General features: G+C 47.3%; 1 protein-coding gene across 1 annotated transcript in view; it reads right to left on the bottom strand.

Moving 5' to 3' along the window:
* SLC45A1 (solute carrier family 45 member 1) overlaps positions 1 to 16764 on the bottom strand; it is a 29487-nt gene extending 12723 nt beyond the window's left edge. The window contains exons 1-5 of the mRNA XM_063106052.1: positions 16708 to 16764; positions 12145 to 12565; positions 11500 to 11592; positions 10849 to 11073; positions 6663 to 7408 (exon numbers count right to left, since the gene is read on the bottom strand). Coding sequence (XP_062962122.1) covers positions 6663 to 7408; positions 10849 to 11073; positions 11500 to 11592; positions 12145 to 12541 — 1461 coding nt within the window. The 5' untranslated portion in view covers positions 12542 to 12565; positions 16708 to 16764. The remainder of the gene's footprint in view (positions 1 to 6662; positions 7409 to 10848; positions 11074 to 11499; positions 11593 to 12144; positions 12566 to 16707) is intronic.
* Positions 16765 to 17388: the final 624 nt, after the last annotated feature.

Below are 17388 nucleotides of genomic sequence, written 5' to 3'. Positions count from 1 at the left end.
CAACACTCATTCATGACAAAGACCCTCTATAAGTTAGGTATAGAAGGAAAGTATCTCAACATAATCAAAGCCATATATGATAAACCCACTGCCAATATCATCCTGAATGGGGAAAAGCTGAAAGCTTTTCCTTTAAGAACAGGAACTAGACAAGGATGCCCACTCTCACCACTCCTATTCAACATAGTGTTGGAAGTACTAGCCAGAGCAATCAGAGAAGAGAAGGAAATAAAGGGCATCCAGAACGGAAAAGATGAAGTCAAACTGTCCCTGTTTGCAGATGACATGATCCTATATATCGAACAGCCTAAAACCTCTACAAAAAAACTCTTGGAATTGATAAATGATTTCAGCACAGTAGCAGGATACAAAATCAACACACAAAAATCAGAGGCATTTCTATTCTCCAACAGTGAACATGCAGAAAGAGAAATCAAGAAAGCCTGCCCATTTACAATAGCCACCAAAAAAATAAAATACTTAGGAATTGAGTTAACCAAGGAGGTGAAAAATCTCTATAATGAGAACTACAAACCACTGCTGAGAGAAATTAGAGAGGATACAAGAAGATGGAAAGATATCCCATGCTCTTGGATTGGAGGAATCAACATAGTGAAAATGTCCATACTATCCAAAGTGATATACAAATTTAATGCAATCCCCATCAAAATTCCAATGACATTTTTCTCAGAAATGGAAAGAACTATCCAGACATTTATTTGGAATAACAAATGACCACGCATAGCCAAAGCAATGCTGAGTAAAAAAAATAAAGCTGGAGGCATAACACTACCTGACTTTAAGCTATACTACAAAGCTATAATAACCAAAACAGTATGGTACTGGCATAAAAACAGACACACTGATCAATGGAATAGAATAGAGAATCCAGAAATCAACCCACACACCTACAGTCACCTGATCTTTGACAAAGGCACCAAGCCTATACACTGGGGAAGAGACTGCCTCTTTAGCAAATGGTGCTGGGAGAACTGGATATCAATATGCAGGAGAATGAAACTAGACCCATACCTTTCACCATACACTAAACTCAACTCAAAATGGATTAAAGAATTAAATATACACCCTGAAACAATAAAACTTCTTAAAGAAAACATAGGAGAGACCCTTCAGGAAATAGGACTGGACACAGACTTCATGAATATGACCCCAAAAGCACGGGCAACCAAAGGAAAAATAAACAAATGGAATTATATCAAACTAAAAAGCTTCTGCACAGCAAAGAAACAATTAACAGAGTTAAAAGACAACCAACAGAGTGGGAGAAAATATTTGCAAAATATACACCTGACAAAGGATTAATATCCAGAATATACAAGGAACTCAAACAACTTGACAAGAAAAAAACAAGCAACCCAATTAAAAAATGGGCAAAAGAGCTAAATAGGCATTTCTCTAAGGAAGATATATGAATGGCCAACAGACATATGAAAAAATGCTCAACATCACTCAGCATCCGGGAAATGCAAATCAAAACTACACTGAGATACCATCTCACCCCAGTTAGGATGGCTAAAATCCAAAAGACTCTGAACGATAAATGCTGGCGAGGTTGCGGAGAAAAAGGAACTCTCATACATTGTTGGTGGGACTGCAAAATGATGCAGCTTCTATGGAAAACGGTATGGAGGTTCCTCAAACAATTGCAGATAGATCTGCCATATGACCCAGCTATTCCACTGCTGGGAATATACCCAGAGGAATGGAAATCATCAAGTTGAAGGTATACCTGTTCCCCAATGTTCATCGCAGCACTCTTTACAGTAGCCAAGAGTTGGAACCAGCCCAAATGTCCATCATTGGATGAGTGGATATGGAAAATGTGGTACATCTACACAATGGAATACTACTCAGCTATAAAAACGAATGAAATACTGTCATTTGCAACAACATGGATGGACCTTGAGAGAATTATATTAAGTGAAACGAGTCAGGCACAGAAAGAGAAATACCACATGTTCTCACTTATTGGTGGGAGCTAAAAATAAATAAATAAATTCACACACACACACACACACAAACCAGGGGGTGGTGAGAAGACATAACAACTACAGTTTCTTGAAGTTGATACGACAAGCAAACAGAAAGGACATTGTTGGGTGGGAGGGAGGAGAGGGAGGAGGGAGGGAGGTTTCGATGATGGGCCACAATAATCAACCACATTGTATATCGACAAAATAAAATTAAAAAAATAAATAAACAAAAATAAAAATAAATAAATCCTAGATTATTGTAAAATAAATAAATAAATAAAATTAGATTGTAGTGATGGTTATACAACTTGAAAAAAAAAAAAAGAAAAAAGTAATGGAAAAGGAGACATCACAACTGATACCAAAGAAATACAAAGGATTGTAAGAGACTATTACAAAAACCATACACAAACAAACTGGGAAACCTTGAATAAATAGACAAGTTCCTGGAAATATAACCTACCAAGACTGAGCCTAGAAGAAACAGAAAACCTGAACAACAGACCAATAATGAGTAATGAGATTGAATCAATAATAAAAAGTCTCCCAAAAAAGAAAAGTCCAGGACCAGAAGGCTTCACCATTGCATCCTACCAAACTTTTCAAGAAGAACTAACACCAATTCTTCTCAAACTATTCCAAAAAATTGAAGAGGAGGGAATTCTTCCAAACTTATTCTATGAGGCCAGCATTACCCTGATACTAAAAGTAGAAAAGGACACAACAAAGAAAGAAAACTACAGGCCAGTATTCCTGATGAACATAGCTGCAAAAATCCTCAAAAAAATATTAGCAAACTGAATCCAACAGCACATCAAAAAAATTATACACCATGATCAAGTAGGATTTATTCCAGGGATGCAAGGATGGTTCAATATGTGCAAATCAATAAATGTGATACATCACATCAACAAAGTGAAGGACAAAGCCATATGATAATCTCAATAGACACGGAAAAAACATTAGACAATATTCAATATCCCTTCATGATAAAAGCTCTCAACAAATTAGGTATAGAAGGAATGTACCTCAGTACAATAAAGGCCATATATGACAAAGCCACAGCTAACATCATACTGAATGGGGAAAAGTTGAAAGCTTTTCCTCTAAAAACAGGAACAAGACAAGGATGCCCACTTTCACCACTCTTATTTAACATAGTATTGGAAGTCCTAGCCAGAACAATTAGGCAACAGAAATAAAGAAAGGGCATCCAAATTGGAAAAGAAGTTAAATTGTCCTTGTTTGCAGGTGACATAATCTTATAAATAGAAAACTCCAAAGACTCCACCAAAAAAACCCTCTTAGAACTGATAAATGAATTTAATAAAGTTGCAATATACAAAATCAATATATAAAAATTAGTGGCATTTCTATAAACCTACAACAAACTAGCTGGAAAAGAAATCAAGAAAGCAATCCTATTTATAATAGCTACAAAAACCAAAAAAAATCCCATCTAGGAATAAATTTAACCAAGGAGGTGAAAGATCTCTACAAAAGAAATCTACGAAACACTGATAAAAGAAATTAAAGAGGACACACACAAAAAGAAAAGACACCCCATGTTCATTGATTGGAAGAATATTGTCAAGATGACCATACTAACAAAAGTGTTCTGCAGATTCAATGCAATTCCTACTAAAATACTAATGACATTCTTCACAGAAATAGAAAAAAAATCCTAAAATTTATATTTATATGAAACCACAAAAAACACCAAACAGCCAAAGCAATCCTGAGCAAAAAGAACAAAGCTGAAGGCATCACACTACATGATTACAAAATACACTACAAAGCTATGGTAACCAAAATGGCATGGTGCTGCCATAAAAACAGACACATGGACCAATGGAACAGAATCAAGAGCTAGAAATAAATCTGTGCCAACTGATTTTTGACAAAGGCTTCAAGAACATACATGGCAGAAAAGTCAGCCTCTTCTGTAAATGGTGCTAACAGAACTGGACATCTACATGCAGAAGAATAAAACTAGACCCTACCTCTCACCATACACAAAAATCAACTCAAAATCAATTAAAGTCTTAAATTAAGACCTGAAACTACAAAATTAATAGAAAAAAACATAGGGGAAATGATTCAAGACATTGGTCTGGACAAAGATCTTTATGGAGAAGACTTCAAAAGCATAGGCAACAAAAGCAAAAGTAGGCAAATGGACTCCATCAAAATGAAAAGCTTCTGCACAGCAAAGGAGATGGTCAACAGCATAAAGAAGAAACCTAAAGAATGAGAGAAAATATTTGCAAACTATTCATCAAAAAAGAATTAATACCCAGAATACACAAAGAACTGAAACAGCTCAACAGCAAATAAACCAAATAATTCAATTTAAAAAATGAGGAAATGACCTGAATAGACATTTCTCAAAAGAAAACATACAAATGGCTAACAGGTATGTAAAAAAAAAAAAAAAAAAAGTTCAGCATCACTAATCATCAGGGAAATGCAAATCAAAACCAAAATGAGGTATCATCTCACCCCAGTTAGAATGGCTATTGTCAGAAAGACAAAAAATAACAAATGCTGGCAAGGATGGGGGAGTAGGGGACCCTTCCACACTGTGGGTGAGAATGTAGGTTAGTACAGCCAATGTGCAGAACAGTATGGAGGCTCCTCAAAAAACTAAAAATAGATCACGTGATCCAGCAATCTCACTCCTGGGTACATATCCAAAGGGAATGAAATCAGCATACCGATGAGATGTCTGCACCCCAACGTTCACGGCAGCACTGTCCACAACAGCCAAGATATGGAATCAACCTGAGTGTCCATCAACAGATGACTGGATGAAGCAAATGTGGTGTGTACACACAACGGAATACTACTCAGCCATGAAAAAGAGTGAAATCCTGTCATTTGCAACAACATGGATGATTCTGGAAGGCATTATGTTAAGTGAAAGAAGTCAGGAACAGAAGGCTAAACACTGCATGTACTCGCTCACACGTGGAAGCTAAAAGTGTTGAGCTCACAGGAGAGAGTAGAACGGTGGTTACTAGAGGCTGGGAGTGGGGACCGAGTACTAGGGGGAGGGTGGGTGACAGATGCAGACCTACAGCTAGAAAGGAAGAGGAAGTTCCAGTGATCTAAAGCAGTGCCAGGATCTATAATCAACAGAAATTTGTTGTATATTTTCAAATGGCTAGAATAGAAAAGTTCAAATGTTCTCAACACAAAGAAATGATGTTTGCAGTGATGGATATGCTAAGGACCCTGTTTAGACTATCACTGTACCCATGTATCAAAATATTACTGTGTACCCCATAAATGTATAAAATTTAAAAATAAATTTTAAAAAATTATTTCTAAAAAAAAGCTACAGGAAAGAGAGAGAACAATACTAAAAAGACTGAGTAGCCATAACACACCAGAGAAAACAGAAGACACAGGGTTGTGTCTAAGAACTGATCTCAGGAGACAATGAACAGCCACCTCGAGATACAAGGATACTTTTTAAAGTTTGTGGAAAAATAGAATAAAAAAATATTATGAATCTTTCCATGAACTTTTTGAAGTACTCTCATATAAGTACCTTCATCTGTCTCTAGTTAACCTCTAACTAAATCAGGGAAGTCTTCCCAGGCACAGAGAAGGGGCACCCGGGCTCCCTGAGGGTGTGGGGGGACCTAACAAGGACCCGTTCATCCTGGTCATGTGGACTTGGATGGGTCAGGCAGAGAAGTTTACTTCATGGGGGAGAGACCGCCCCAAAATGTCCATGCCCCGGCAAAGTGCCTCACTGGGCTTCTGGCCTACCTGGCCTTTGGACCTGCCTTCCTTGAGGGACCTGGGCAGGTTAGACATGTGCCTGGGGACTCATGATCAAGGAACTCCAAGTTCTTATTGAAATGATCTCTCCTCCTGTAGTGACCCCCGAGGCAGGCAGGGCCCGTCTACTTTAAACAAGAGAATAACCTCTCTTGCATTTACAGTGGCCTCCTCAAGATCAAGGACTCCGCAAGCTAGTAAATTCCCACATATCAGTTAGCAACCCTGCAGCCAATCCGATGAATATTAACTACAACTCACACCTCCTTCTGGAAGGTTCTTTGCCTTCGTAGAAGATACCAGAGTTGAGAATCCAGAGTTTTTACTGTCTCTGGGGGTTAGCTAATGTCAGACCATAGGAGAGATGGTCCCAGAAATATCAGCAGGTTTAACATTTTGTTTTCATCTTCTGTGAATACTTTTTTATTTGTTGGCACCAGATTCACACGGCCAAAATGGGCTGTGGACTGGATGTTGAGAAGAAAATACTAGAAATGAGCAAGATGCACACAGTGCCTGGAACACACTCACTAGAGGGGCAGTCCTGGCCTGAATTACCTTTGGGCAAACATAACTGTGTGTACAAGAACGGCCACTTGCATTTGGAGCCAGGTATTAAGTGGCCTGGTGACACCTACCAGACACGTGGACCCGCTCACCTGTGGACTCACGCTGGGCCCCAGGCCCCTCACTGGCCTGCACGTGAAGACGCGCCCGTTTCTGGGGCCTGCCTGTTGAGGTCACGGTACTTGCTAATTCCTCCGTGACGCGGGGCACTTTCTCTCCGGACTGCCTCTCCCTCTGGGTCATCTAACTGACCAGGGGGACACCTGCTCCTCACCGTCTGATCCTCGGCCCCCCGATATTTGCTTTTACCTGTTGACTGAAGGTCACATTCCTTCTCCTGCTGGTGTCGGGACCCGCTCCCCCGGCCGCATCTGGGAGAGCCAAGGTCTGGGGTCTCTTCAGAATCCCAGATGCCCTTGGCTTGGAGGTGTCCAAGGAGCCCACCCTTAACACGTCCCCGTCGGTGCCAGAGGCCACGGTGCCCTCCCTCCTCTCCAGGAGTCCCCGGTCCTGGCGGTAGAAGCCATCGGGTGCCCGGGGGAAGCTGACGCTGATGGCCTGCCGCGGGACGCTGCCGGGGATGGCCAGGTAGCTGTCGTGGCCCCCTGTGAAGCAGTCAATGAGGACACTGTCTATGTTGGAGGTGCCGAAAGACGATGCAAACTCATGAAGGCCCGTCAAGGAGCTGTCCCTGCTAATGAAGCTGCCATACTTGGGCGTGAGGGGACTGAGAGGGGAGATGGGGCTGCAGAAGCTTGCGTAGGCGCTGGGGGCCACCTGCGAGGGGACAGTGTCGCCGGCCGCCTCCTCCAGCAGCACGGGCACGGGCGGGGAGGGTGGCAGCGGGAGGCTGGGGCTCTTCATGGCCGTCCGCTTCTCGCCCAGGGGCTGCAGGGGCCTCTCCGGGATGCTGATGAGGGTCAGGACAGTGGTGACAGTCAGGGTGACCGCGGTGAAGATGTAGATGACGCGGAGCTGTCCCCCCAGGGCTCTCCCAAAGCCGGTTTTATCCCAGTGGATTCCCCCGACCACATATCCGAACCCTCCTCCGAGACCTGGGGACAGAAACAGGGTGTAAGTTCCCTCCCGCAGGCAGGCAAGGAAAGCCCTCGGGAAAGGTGGTTTCATGTCCTGGGAGGGCATTCAAGCAGCAAAGTCCAGCCCAAGGACCTGGACGTAGTGTCTGTCCCATCTAAGTCCCAACAGAGAGAACAGGATGGGCGGGCCCTTCGGGACGTCCCCTCTCCTGCCCTCTCAGGCCACCTACCAGGGTCCTTCGGGGCACAAACCTTGGCACTGGGCTCCAGTGCAAGTAGCTGAGCGACCACCTGCCGAGACATTGTCCTACTTCACACGCGACCTTCCAGGGACACTGGCGCGTGTCCTGCGGGTTCCCGTCTTCCCGTGGAAGGTCTCCCTCCTCGGACTTCAGGGCCGTGTGGACATGGCGAGACCCATGTCACATGCACCACCACGCGTGTGCATGCGGCCACTCACTCGACACCATCCTCGTGTGCACCGCCACGAGGAAAGCCACCCTAGTGGTGACCGAGGCTGGGCCCTGCCTCTCTGGATGTCACCACGTCGGAAACACAGGGCTGCGGGGGCTCAGCCATTCCTTCTGTTCCTGCCACCGCCTTCTCACCCCACGGCCTCAGGAGACCAACCGAACGGCCAGCTGGCCCACCAAGCATGACACACAAATGTGAGCGATGCTGGGCTGGGCCCCGCCGGCAGCAGTGGACAGATTTACCCCCAAATGGCTGCTTCTTCCAGCCAGGGAAGGCTGCGGGTGTCCACCCCAGCCAGCACCAGCCAACCTGACCTGTGGTCCCCTGGCTGCTGCCTCCCAGGTCCCGCATTTGACTTTATCTTACTCTGATTCAGCTGCATTTTGAGCCCGTCACCTTCACCGGTTGGGCTGAGCTCCCTCGGGGCACTCCCGCTGGTGAAGGGGGCCCGTGTGTCACCAGCACGGGGGTTCGGGTCTTGGAGAGACCTCGCCGCACTAGGGCTTTCCCTCTGAGATAGTAACTTCGTGGAAAGGCCAGGACTGCAGACACGTTCAGCCCAAGCTCCCGCATGGACTTGAGCAGGGACAGGACCATGAATCTAATTATTTCATGATTTGACCATAGAACTTCCTTTGTTTGTCCCAGGCTGGCCTTTTAATGTCATATTCATGTCCATTTCAAAAGCCTCAGCCCCATCCCTCTCGGCCTCCGTCTTTCTAGACTCAGGAGTCTGTTTTGTCCCCCTGGCATTTTATTACCCTTGACCTCATATATTCCTGATCCTAATTAGCTTCCCCCTGCGCCTTTTGAAGACACTACTGTGCCCCTTAAACAAGGTCGGATTTCACATAAACTCTGTTAACTCAGTTTTTAAAATGATCAAAGTGATACATTCTCGCAGGCAAGAAACAACACAGAAGAGTACAAGGGCACTTCAGGAAGTTTGGGGAAAAACAGAAATAAAAGATAACACAAAATTTTCCACAAGCTTTTTGAAGTGCCCTCGTGTAAGGTGAAAAATGAAGTCCCTCTTCCTACCCTCCAGACTCCGGCACTGGCCCCTTCAGAGAGTCCCTCGGCCACATCAGCACGTGTGTACAAACAGAGAGACAAGCAATGACATTTTCTAGAAGACCAAGGTTTGCAGAGGCCGAGCAGTTTGTCCAACACCCCACAATAAACAGGAGGAAAAGCCTAGAACCGATTGGGGCTTTCAGATCCCAGAGCCACTCGGCAACCCAGCCTCTTCACACTGGTCCTGCCTGCACAGGTCATGTTAAGTCTTTCCTCGATTTTTTTTTCTTTTTTTTGGTGGCCGGCCAGTACAGGGCTACAAACCCTTGACCTTGGTGTTGTAACACTGTGCTCTAACCTACTGAACTACCTGGCCGGCCCTTTCTTTTTTTTTTTTTTTTTTTTGCATCCTTTGGTTTTTAAATGTCTTTTCAACTGTTACTTTAAATGGGATTTTTTTCTTCTATTTTACTTGTAACAAGGTAACTGTTCTAAATAGGAAAGCCAGAGGTATTGATTTTTTATATAATAATTTGATAACCAAACATCACACTGAATTCTTACAGTTTTTCAGTTAATGCCCTTGACGTTTTCATATGAACAGTCACAGTGACCAGTGGTGACAACTCTGACCTGCGTACCTCTTGTCTGTGTCTACTGTCTAATGGCAATGGCTCTGTGGGGTTCGCAGTCATTCTGACTTGTTCCCGACTCTGATAGGAACGTTTCTCAGTTGACCAGTGAGCACAGCACAGACGTGTGTGTGGATGTGCACGTATGCACACATGTACGTGTATCTGGCTGTGCGTGTGTGTCCACATTATCTGTGGATTCTGTATTTGCCAGTTCACCTGCTCGCTGCAGTGTGTTGTGACCCGCAAACCAACATTCCTGGTGCCTTCGCAACCATTCAAGGATACACAGGCATCGAGCTGTTCACCACACGTGGCCCCCATGGAGGTCAGAGGTTACACTCTGCCTTCTCATGTCTGCTCATACTATGAACAGTCTTTCCGCCAGTCTGTTTGGTGCCACATTTTTTGCATTTTTGTGCTTTTTGGTGTTTTCACTGTTTAAAAGGGCCCCACACGTAGTGCGGCAGTGCCGTCTAGTGCTCCTAAGTGCAGAAGGCCGTGACGTGCCTCACAGGGAACATGCATGCGCGACAGAAGCTTCGCCCAGGCACCAGCTACAGCGCTAGCAGCTGTGAGCTCAACGTGAATGCGTCACCAATGTGTGTTAGGTAAGGTGCCCTCTGCAGAGGCACACAGGACAAGCTTATATATTGAGCGGCTGATGAAAATGTTGTGACCAGAGGCTCACAGGAACCAAGCCCTGTATTTCTCCAAGGTGTAAGGATTTAGTATTCGCTATTCAGTGTTTGTGATGACTTCGTAGGACATAATTACCATGAATAATGACAATCAATTCTATATAAATATTAATGCAATTATACTTACATACATACATGCACACATATGTCAACAATAGTATATATTGTTTGTGACATACTTTCAATCACTTCAGAGTTTATCCATATACAGTCGTCCCTGGCGTTCATGGGTGATGGCTTCCAGGACCCCCTGTGGTTACTAAAATCTGTGGACGCTCAAGTCCGTTATATAAAATAGTGCAGTATTCGCAAATAACCTACACATATCCTCCCTTATACTTTAAATCATCTCTAGATTACTTATGATACCTAATACACTGTAAACGCTATATAGTTGTTACACTCTACTGTTTTTTAAAAATCTGTATTTTTATTTATGTATTTATTTTTAATATTTTTGATCCACAGTTGATTGAGTCTGTGGATGCAGATCTGGCTGATGCAGAGAGCTGACTGTATTTGAACTTTACCAACTGATTTTTTAAATCAGAGGGTGAGGAAGGTCCTCTCGAGGGCGCACATCTGGGCCACACAGCTCAGACACAGCCTTTGCCTCTGCAGGAAGGAGACTCACCTGCCAGGAGGGCATGGATGTTCAGGCCTCGGTCCTGGTCTGCGGGGCTGCACACGTCCATCATGTAAGCGTGGCTGGGGTTATCCGCAGAGTCGGCGCTGAAGTCCATTAGCACCACCCCACACACGGTCAGGAGGATGCCCCACTGGTGGTTGGTGGGGGTGTCAGCCAGGGCTGTGCCAATGTCCCTGCCATTGAGCAGGAGCGAGAGGCCCAGCAATGCCCCTGGACACAGAGAAATAAAGTCACCCCGAGAAAGTGGAGACTAGCTCTGTCCCCAGCAATTCACTACTTAAGTCTAGAATCCTTAGGACCCCCAAATGTTCGTAATCAAACTTCAAGCACAGCACATCAGCAAAGTCACCCGCAGACTCACTGCACTTTTTGCACTTGGATCAGGGTTTTTATTTTATTAGGCACAGCAGGAATGAGATGAACTTTATTAACTCATTTTTTTAAAATGTTCAAAGTGATATATTCTCTCTGTTAACTCTGGCCATTTATGGGGTACTTCCTGCTGCCGCCAGTGATGGCCCAGAGTTATCTGGTAATTGCTTTGGTCAACACTCTCAGATTTTCCTAAAAGGAAGCAGTGAGGGCCTTGTTTTTGTTTTTGTTTTTCCATTTTATTTCCATGCCAAAACAACAGACCTATAGCCAGGACAAGAATGAAAGGGCGTCTCCTTCCAAACCTTGAGGTACATCGGTCACTCCAAGCACCCAGCAGAGGCTGCAGCAGGAATCCTGAAACAGAGAGGCTGGTGGTCAATGCTGGATCCCCACATCACACTGGGAATCACATTCCTGAAGTACCTGCACTCAAGGGCCCCCAATGCATCAAAAGAAGAAGACGGTGAAACTCGAGGTCAGCAGTAACACCCTAAGCTAAAAAACAAAAGACAAACAGACTCTCAGAATCAGTCAGCATCTCCTTCAACTTTCTACTTTGCAGCCTAGAAGGCTCTAAGTAGCCATGACCTTCCTTGAGAATCCAAGAAATTCCAGGACCTCCCAGACCCAAATCACATGGAGCTTTACTGCCTGGATCCTCAGATGACCGCTTGGCATAAGACGGTGGGAATTCTTGGGGTCATCTAACTTCCTGTCTGTTCTACTGTCTGGTTTAGATAAAGGAAATTAAAATATGGGATATGACCAGCCATACCTGTTTTCCTACAGCCCCATACTAATGAGTGGAACTTAACTCTGGCGCCTCCCTTGTCCCCTCAGGACCCTTCCAGAGGCTTCCGGAGGGTTCCCGAGGCCGTCCGCCTTCAGGGCTGAGCTGGGGCTCACCGAGGATGGGGCTGATGAACCACACCAGGCTGTAGAGCTGGTCAGGCAGGCCCATCTGCAGGAGCACCGGGGTCACGTAGGCCGTTTCCATGGCGTAGCTGAACTCGATGCCAAACAGAACGCAGCCATTGAAGAGCAGCTCCCGGAAGGACCTCTGGGGGCGCAGGTCCCCAAAGTCCACCAGCTCGATTGGACATGGGGTATTGGGTGGCGGTGGCGGAGAGGGACGAATGCGCTTCCTCCTCTTGGGGTGTCGTTTGAAATTGTTGGCCCGGTGGCTGATGTGATGGGTCATGGACCCCGAGTAGCCCGAGATCTGAGACCTCCAGAAGTCCTGAGGAGCCACGCTGGGGAAAAGGGCCTCTCCCGGGGGGGTGCCGCTCGCTGGGGCGATCATGGTGGGGAGGGCCGGTGGGTGTCCCTGCGAGGAAAGGCCACCCGGGGCAACGGTTACTTTCCATGATGAGAGCTAAATTTTCCAGGGAGTCCTCTCCTCTCCACCTCCCCTTGGCACCCCCTCACCCCTTTCACATGGGAAAGGTTGAGCTCAGAGGCAAACACTGTCCCCCACAAAGCAGAGCCCACTGCTCACGGGCCATGTCACAGGGCCCATTTCCACATCAGTGCAGCTCACCTGCCAAAGGAGACCAAAGCCTGATGCCCTCTCCCTGCTGAGAGAGGACCTCCAGTCCTTCAGGTCCCCATGCTAAAACTCAAGGGGACCGTCCCTCAAACAGAGGCTCTATCAAGATGGTCATGCAAAGAACCCCTCAGTCCCCAAAGGACATCAAGCTATATCAGGACCTGTGGCCCATTCCCAGGGCTAATTTTGCCCTTCCCAGGGCACCAGGGAAGAGGGGAGACCCAGCATGGGACAGGAACCACCTACAGGCTCCCCGAGAGCTCGCCCATGGCGAGGGTCCCGCCCTTCCTGCACAGGACAGAAAGTCGCAGCCAGTCCCCTAATGCATGTATTTCTTCCTTGCTGGAAGCAGCTGAATGGGTCTCACACAAGCCCTTCCCTGCCAGCAGCGACTGGACAAGTGGATTCTCACTCACGTCAAGAGAACTGAGACTTTCAGTGTTTGAAAATGCTCTCTTTAGGGAAATAAGCCAAACTCTCTGAATCCTGCCCTGACACAGACAACACACCTAATAGAGAGACACAGTTTACAAAAAAAAAAAAAAAAAAAAAAAAAAGTGAGGGACAAAAATCAGGAAATGGGGAGAAATAGACACTCCCCCCGTCCTCGTCTTATTTTTTTCAGCAATTCTCCCCATGCCCAGGGCCTCAGCAGGGAGTTCCGAGCTCGAGCTCGAGGCTCGCACACACGCCCCTCCGCTCCCATCTCCTGTGCGGCGCCCCCGGGGTCTGCCATCTGCACCACTTAGAGACCTGTTCCTGGGTGTCCGACGGTTTTTCACTGCTTTGAAATTAATCTAGATTATAAATATTAAAGGGATGGGTTCTAATATGTTGGCTTATGTGTTTTAGCCAATGTCCATGTTACTAAGCTACTGAGATCAGAGGGCGAGAGACAGGTACAAACATACGACGGGATGTTCTAGGATTCTTTGTGACCCCAGTGACACAGCCCGCCCCACCCACCGCACAGAAAAGCAACTGACGACATTTCCTTTGAAGTCCTTCCTGAGAAGTAGGGCCCCAGACCAGGACGACTTTCCCATCGTTGTTTTCCTGACAATGACACTTGTCATTTGCCAAAATAAATATTACAGACTTTCTTTCAAAATTAAGTATTGAACTTCAGAAACAGGCCCTTATTTCTGACGTCGTTACCGCACCACTTTCCATCACGCTATTGCTCGTTGACAACTTCTTTATGAATCACTCAAATTCCTTACTCCAGATTTATATCCAAAACTCCTCCCCCACTCAGGGATTATCTATCGACCTTCTCTTCAGAAGACAGCAGTGGTGAAAACGATTGGCTCTAGAGACACCCTAGCAGGATTCAGAATATTGTGTTGACCCCAACAACCCATCCAACCCACTCATCCTGCCACCCATCCATCCAACCACCCATCCACACATCCACCCACCTATCCTTCCACCCACCCGTCTATCCATCCACCCTTCCAAACATCCGTCTTTCTATCCATCCACCCCCCCCATCCTCCCACTCAGCTGAGGACTGAGTACAGACACTGAGGTCATAGATATAAAAGAAAGACATTTCTTGCCCTCGAGTTGGGTGAAAAAGTGCAGAAAAGGCATCTAAACAGAGAGAATCATCGTGCAAAAGAGATTTGAGGCACAGTTGGGCATAGAGGGTATGTAGGGAGAGGTGAAGCCATCAGGCATGTGTCAGATGAGGAGGAAGGGCCTTGAAGCCTTGCTAAGACATGGATTTTATACCAAGGTGACAGGGAGTGACACAGTCAGAGACTCAGTCTATTGTCACTTCTACAAATTGACTTATCTTGTGACCTTAAAAAAAAATGCCACACTGTTCTGTAAAACAAGAACAGATGGACCTAAGAACGATGTCGATAAGCAATAGTTCATTTAAATATAATTCATTTATGATGATTAAATCAATTAACATTTTTTAAAAGCTAAGACTTTTAAATGTTCCTCATTGGTCCAGCTCAGGTGCTTCTGCATAGTAACATGCGTTGATTGGCCAGCCTTCCTTCCAAAAACCCAGGTTAGCATTCCCCAGAGCTTCATTCATTAAAAGCACAGAAACAGAGAGCGCTGGACCAAGACTGCCTCACAGGCCTGTCTCTGCCGGAGATCAGAGTCAGAGTCAGAGATGAGACCTTCAGCACAGGTGTGTCAGAGCTCGCCCCACATTAGCCTCCGGTGGCCAGCTCCCTTTCCATCTCTGCTCAGCCCTGTCCCCTGCAGAACACATCAGCACTCTCTCTTTCCTGCCTGCATTCTGCCCCATAATGTGAACTTAACTGCACGTGCATTAGAAACCTTCCCTCCATCTTTGGAATGAAGAACCAAGGGCCCAGTTTGGAAAATTTTCCACTTTAAACAGCATATGGTGGGAATATATTTTTGAAAAGGGAAATCTTTTGGGCTGTACTTAGAATGGACTGTGTAGACAGCCCACTTCTCTACCTGTGAGAATTCCCCCATCACCTCCCGCCACCCCCAGCATTAAATCACAGCTTGCAGCCTGTCCTAGCAAAAGCCAGAACCTCACATTCCTGTCAAACCCTCTTCTAGCATCTGAACCAGAATTAAAACTGAGCATGAAAAAAGTCTTCACTAAGAGGCCACCTTCAAATCTGGGGATCAGTATTGCCACTTTCATTTTAAAATGCATTTATTAAAAGCTGTTTATGAGAGTTTATTCTAAGAAGAATTTTAAAATTTCATTCTTGAGTGTTACTATAAAAATGAGCGGAAGCGAAATTTAAAATAATAAAAATAGAACTTTAATACACTAATACAAAATAGTCACCAAACCATCACACTGTAGGCACACTTACACTGAGTCAAAAGACAAGGCACACATCTCCCTGGGCCCCCCCGAGCTATTCCTGAATCCCTAAAGGTCATCCACTGGGCTCTCTGTGCTTCTAGAATTCAGAGGACGTTTAAGGCAACGGATCCCTCAAACTGTTCGTGGGAATTTTAAGCAGCAAATGATTAAGAAAAAATAAACAATGTCTATGTAATTCGAATGCTTCAAATGATCCTACTGTGAGCCCAAATCAGTTCTTCATTTCTTCTCCTCTGCGCTGCATGGAAGGAAGCGAGCATCCCCCCATGGGGTCCCTCAGGGCCACTCCCCCTCCAGACTCTTCACTGTACCGACTCCCAAAGTTGACACTCCGAGGAAGGCCACCCAGACCACCAAAGGACTCTGGACTGAGGGGACGTATTTAAGAAGCTAGTTACTGAACTGCAGTCCATTTCTCACTTTCCACCTCCAGCAACCTGACCCTACCTGAGGGTCAACTTCGCCCCAAAGCCCTGGCCAAGCGCACGCTGAACTTGGGATTCATCAGCACCTGACTCTACTTCCCTAAAAGAGAGAGAAAAGCATGAACATTCTGGCAGCTCCAGAAATAATGTGAAAGGTTATTTATCACCGCGGACAGAACGAACTCAATCACAGCCTCCTGTTTCAGCCTCGGCATGTCACCCTTGGCATGTCACCCTTGGCTAGTGAAGGTCGCACTCCTGCTGAGTACCCCGCATGCCGAGCGTTCGACGGTGGCCCCCGGCAACAAGAGGGCTTCGCCTCGGGCAGGGGGTGAACCAGAAGCTGAGGACCCCTGCGCGGCTGGCCGGGGACAGGCCTCCGGCGTCAGGAAGACACAGCCTCAGCTGGGCAAATGCCAGCGCCCCTCTCCTTGCCAGCAGGGGTGGAATAAACCTGTCACCGAACCTCTACCTTCCTCTGGGCCCGAGGGCTCTGCACTCGGGGGCGAAACGCGGGCTCCATTTACGGCTCAGCTCACTAGACTCCCAGAAGAACAAAGGTCTCCGTGCCAACCGCGAGTCCCCGTCCTGGCACCACTACCCTGGGGCCTCCCCTGCCGCTCCCAGCACAGCGCCGGAGGAAACGCGGGTACCTGTGCTCGGAGGCAGGAGGCATCCCCTCCCGCGGCCGCGCTCCCGCCTGCCCTGGCCGCCCCTGGCCCGCCGCGGCCGCCGCAGCATCACCCGCGGGGCGGGGCCGTGACGTCACCGCATCCTCCGCCGCTGCAGCAGCCCTCGGGGCGGGGCCGTGACGTCACCGCATCCTCCGCCGCAGCGTCACCCACGGGGCGGGGCCGTGACGTCGCCGCATCCTCCGCCGCAGCCTCAGTCCGAGGGACGGGGCCGTGACGTCACCGCATCCTCCGCCGTAGCGTCACCCACGGGGCGGGGCCGTGACGTCGCCGCATCCTCCGCCGCTGCAGCGGCCCTCGGGGCGGGGCCGTGACGTCACCGCATCCTCCGCCGCAGCGTCACCCACGGGGCGGGGCCGTGAGGTCGCCGCATCCTCCGCCGCAGCGTCACCCGCGGGACGGGGCTGTGACGTCACCGCCTCCGCGGCCTCCGCGGCCCCCGCGCCCGGCCGGCACTGCGAGCCCCTGTCCCGACGGACTCACGGCGTCCTGTGACCCGCACGGGCCCCTCCTGCACGCAGCACGTTAGGATGCTTATTGACCACTGTCTAGGTCTGAAGACGAACACATTCGTATGACGTACTCCAGCATTTTCCTTGGCGTCAGGGCTCCCGTTCTTTTCTTCTGAGTTTTAAAAGGCTT

This window comes from Cynocephalus volans, chromosome 8, assembly GCF_027409185.1.
Source record: "Cynocephalus volans isolate mCynVol1 chromosome 8, mCynVol1.pri, whole genome shotgun sequence".
In the NCBI taxonomy this organism is placed as follows: Eukaryota; Metazoa; Chordata; class Mammalia; order Dermoptera; family Cynocephalidae; genus Cynocephalus; species Cynocephalus volans.
Note: the sequence above shows the minus strand (reverse complement) of the source record. Positions and strands in the feature narration are given on the sequence as shown.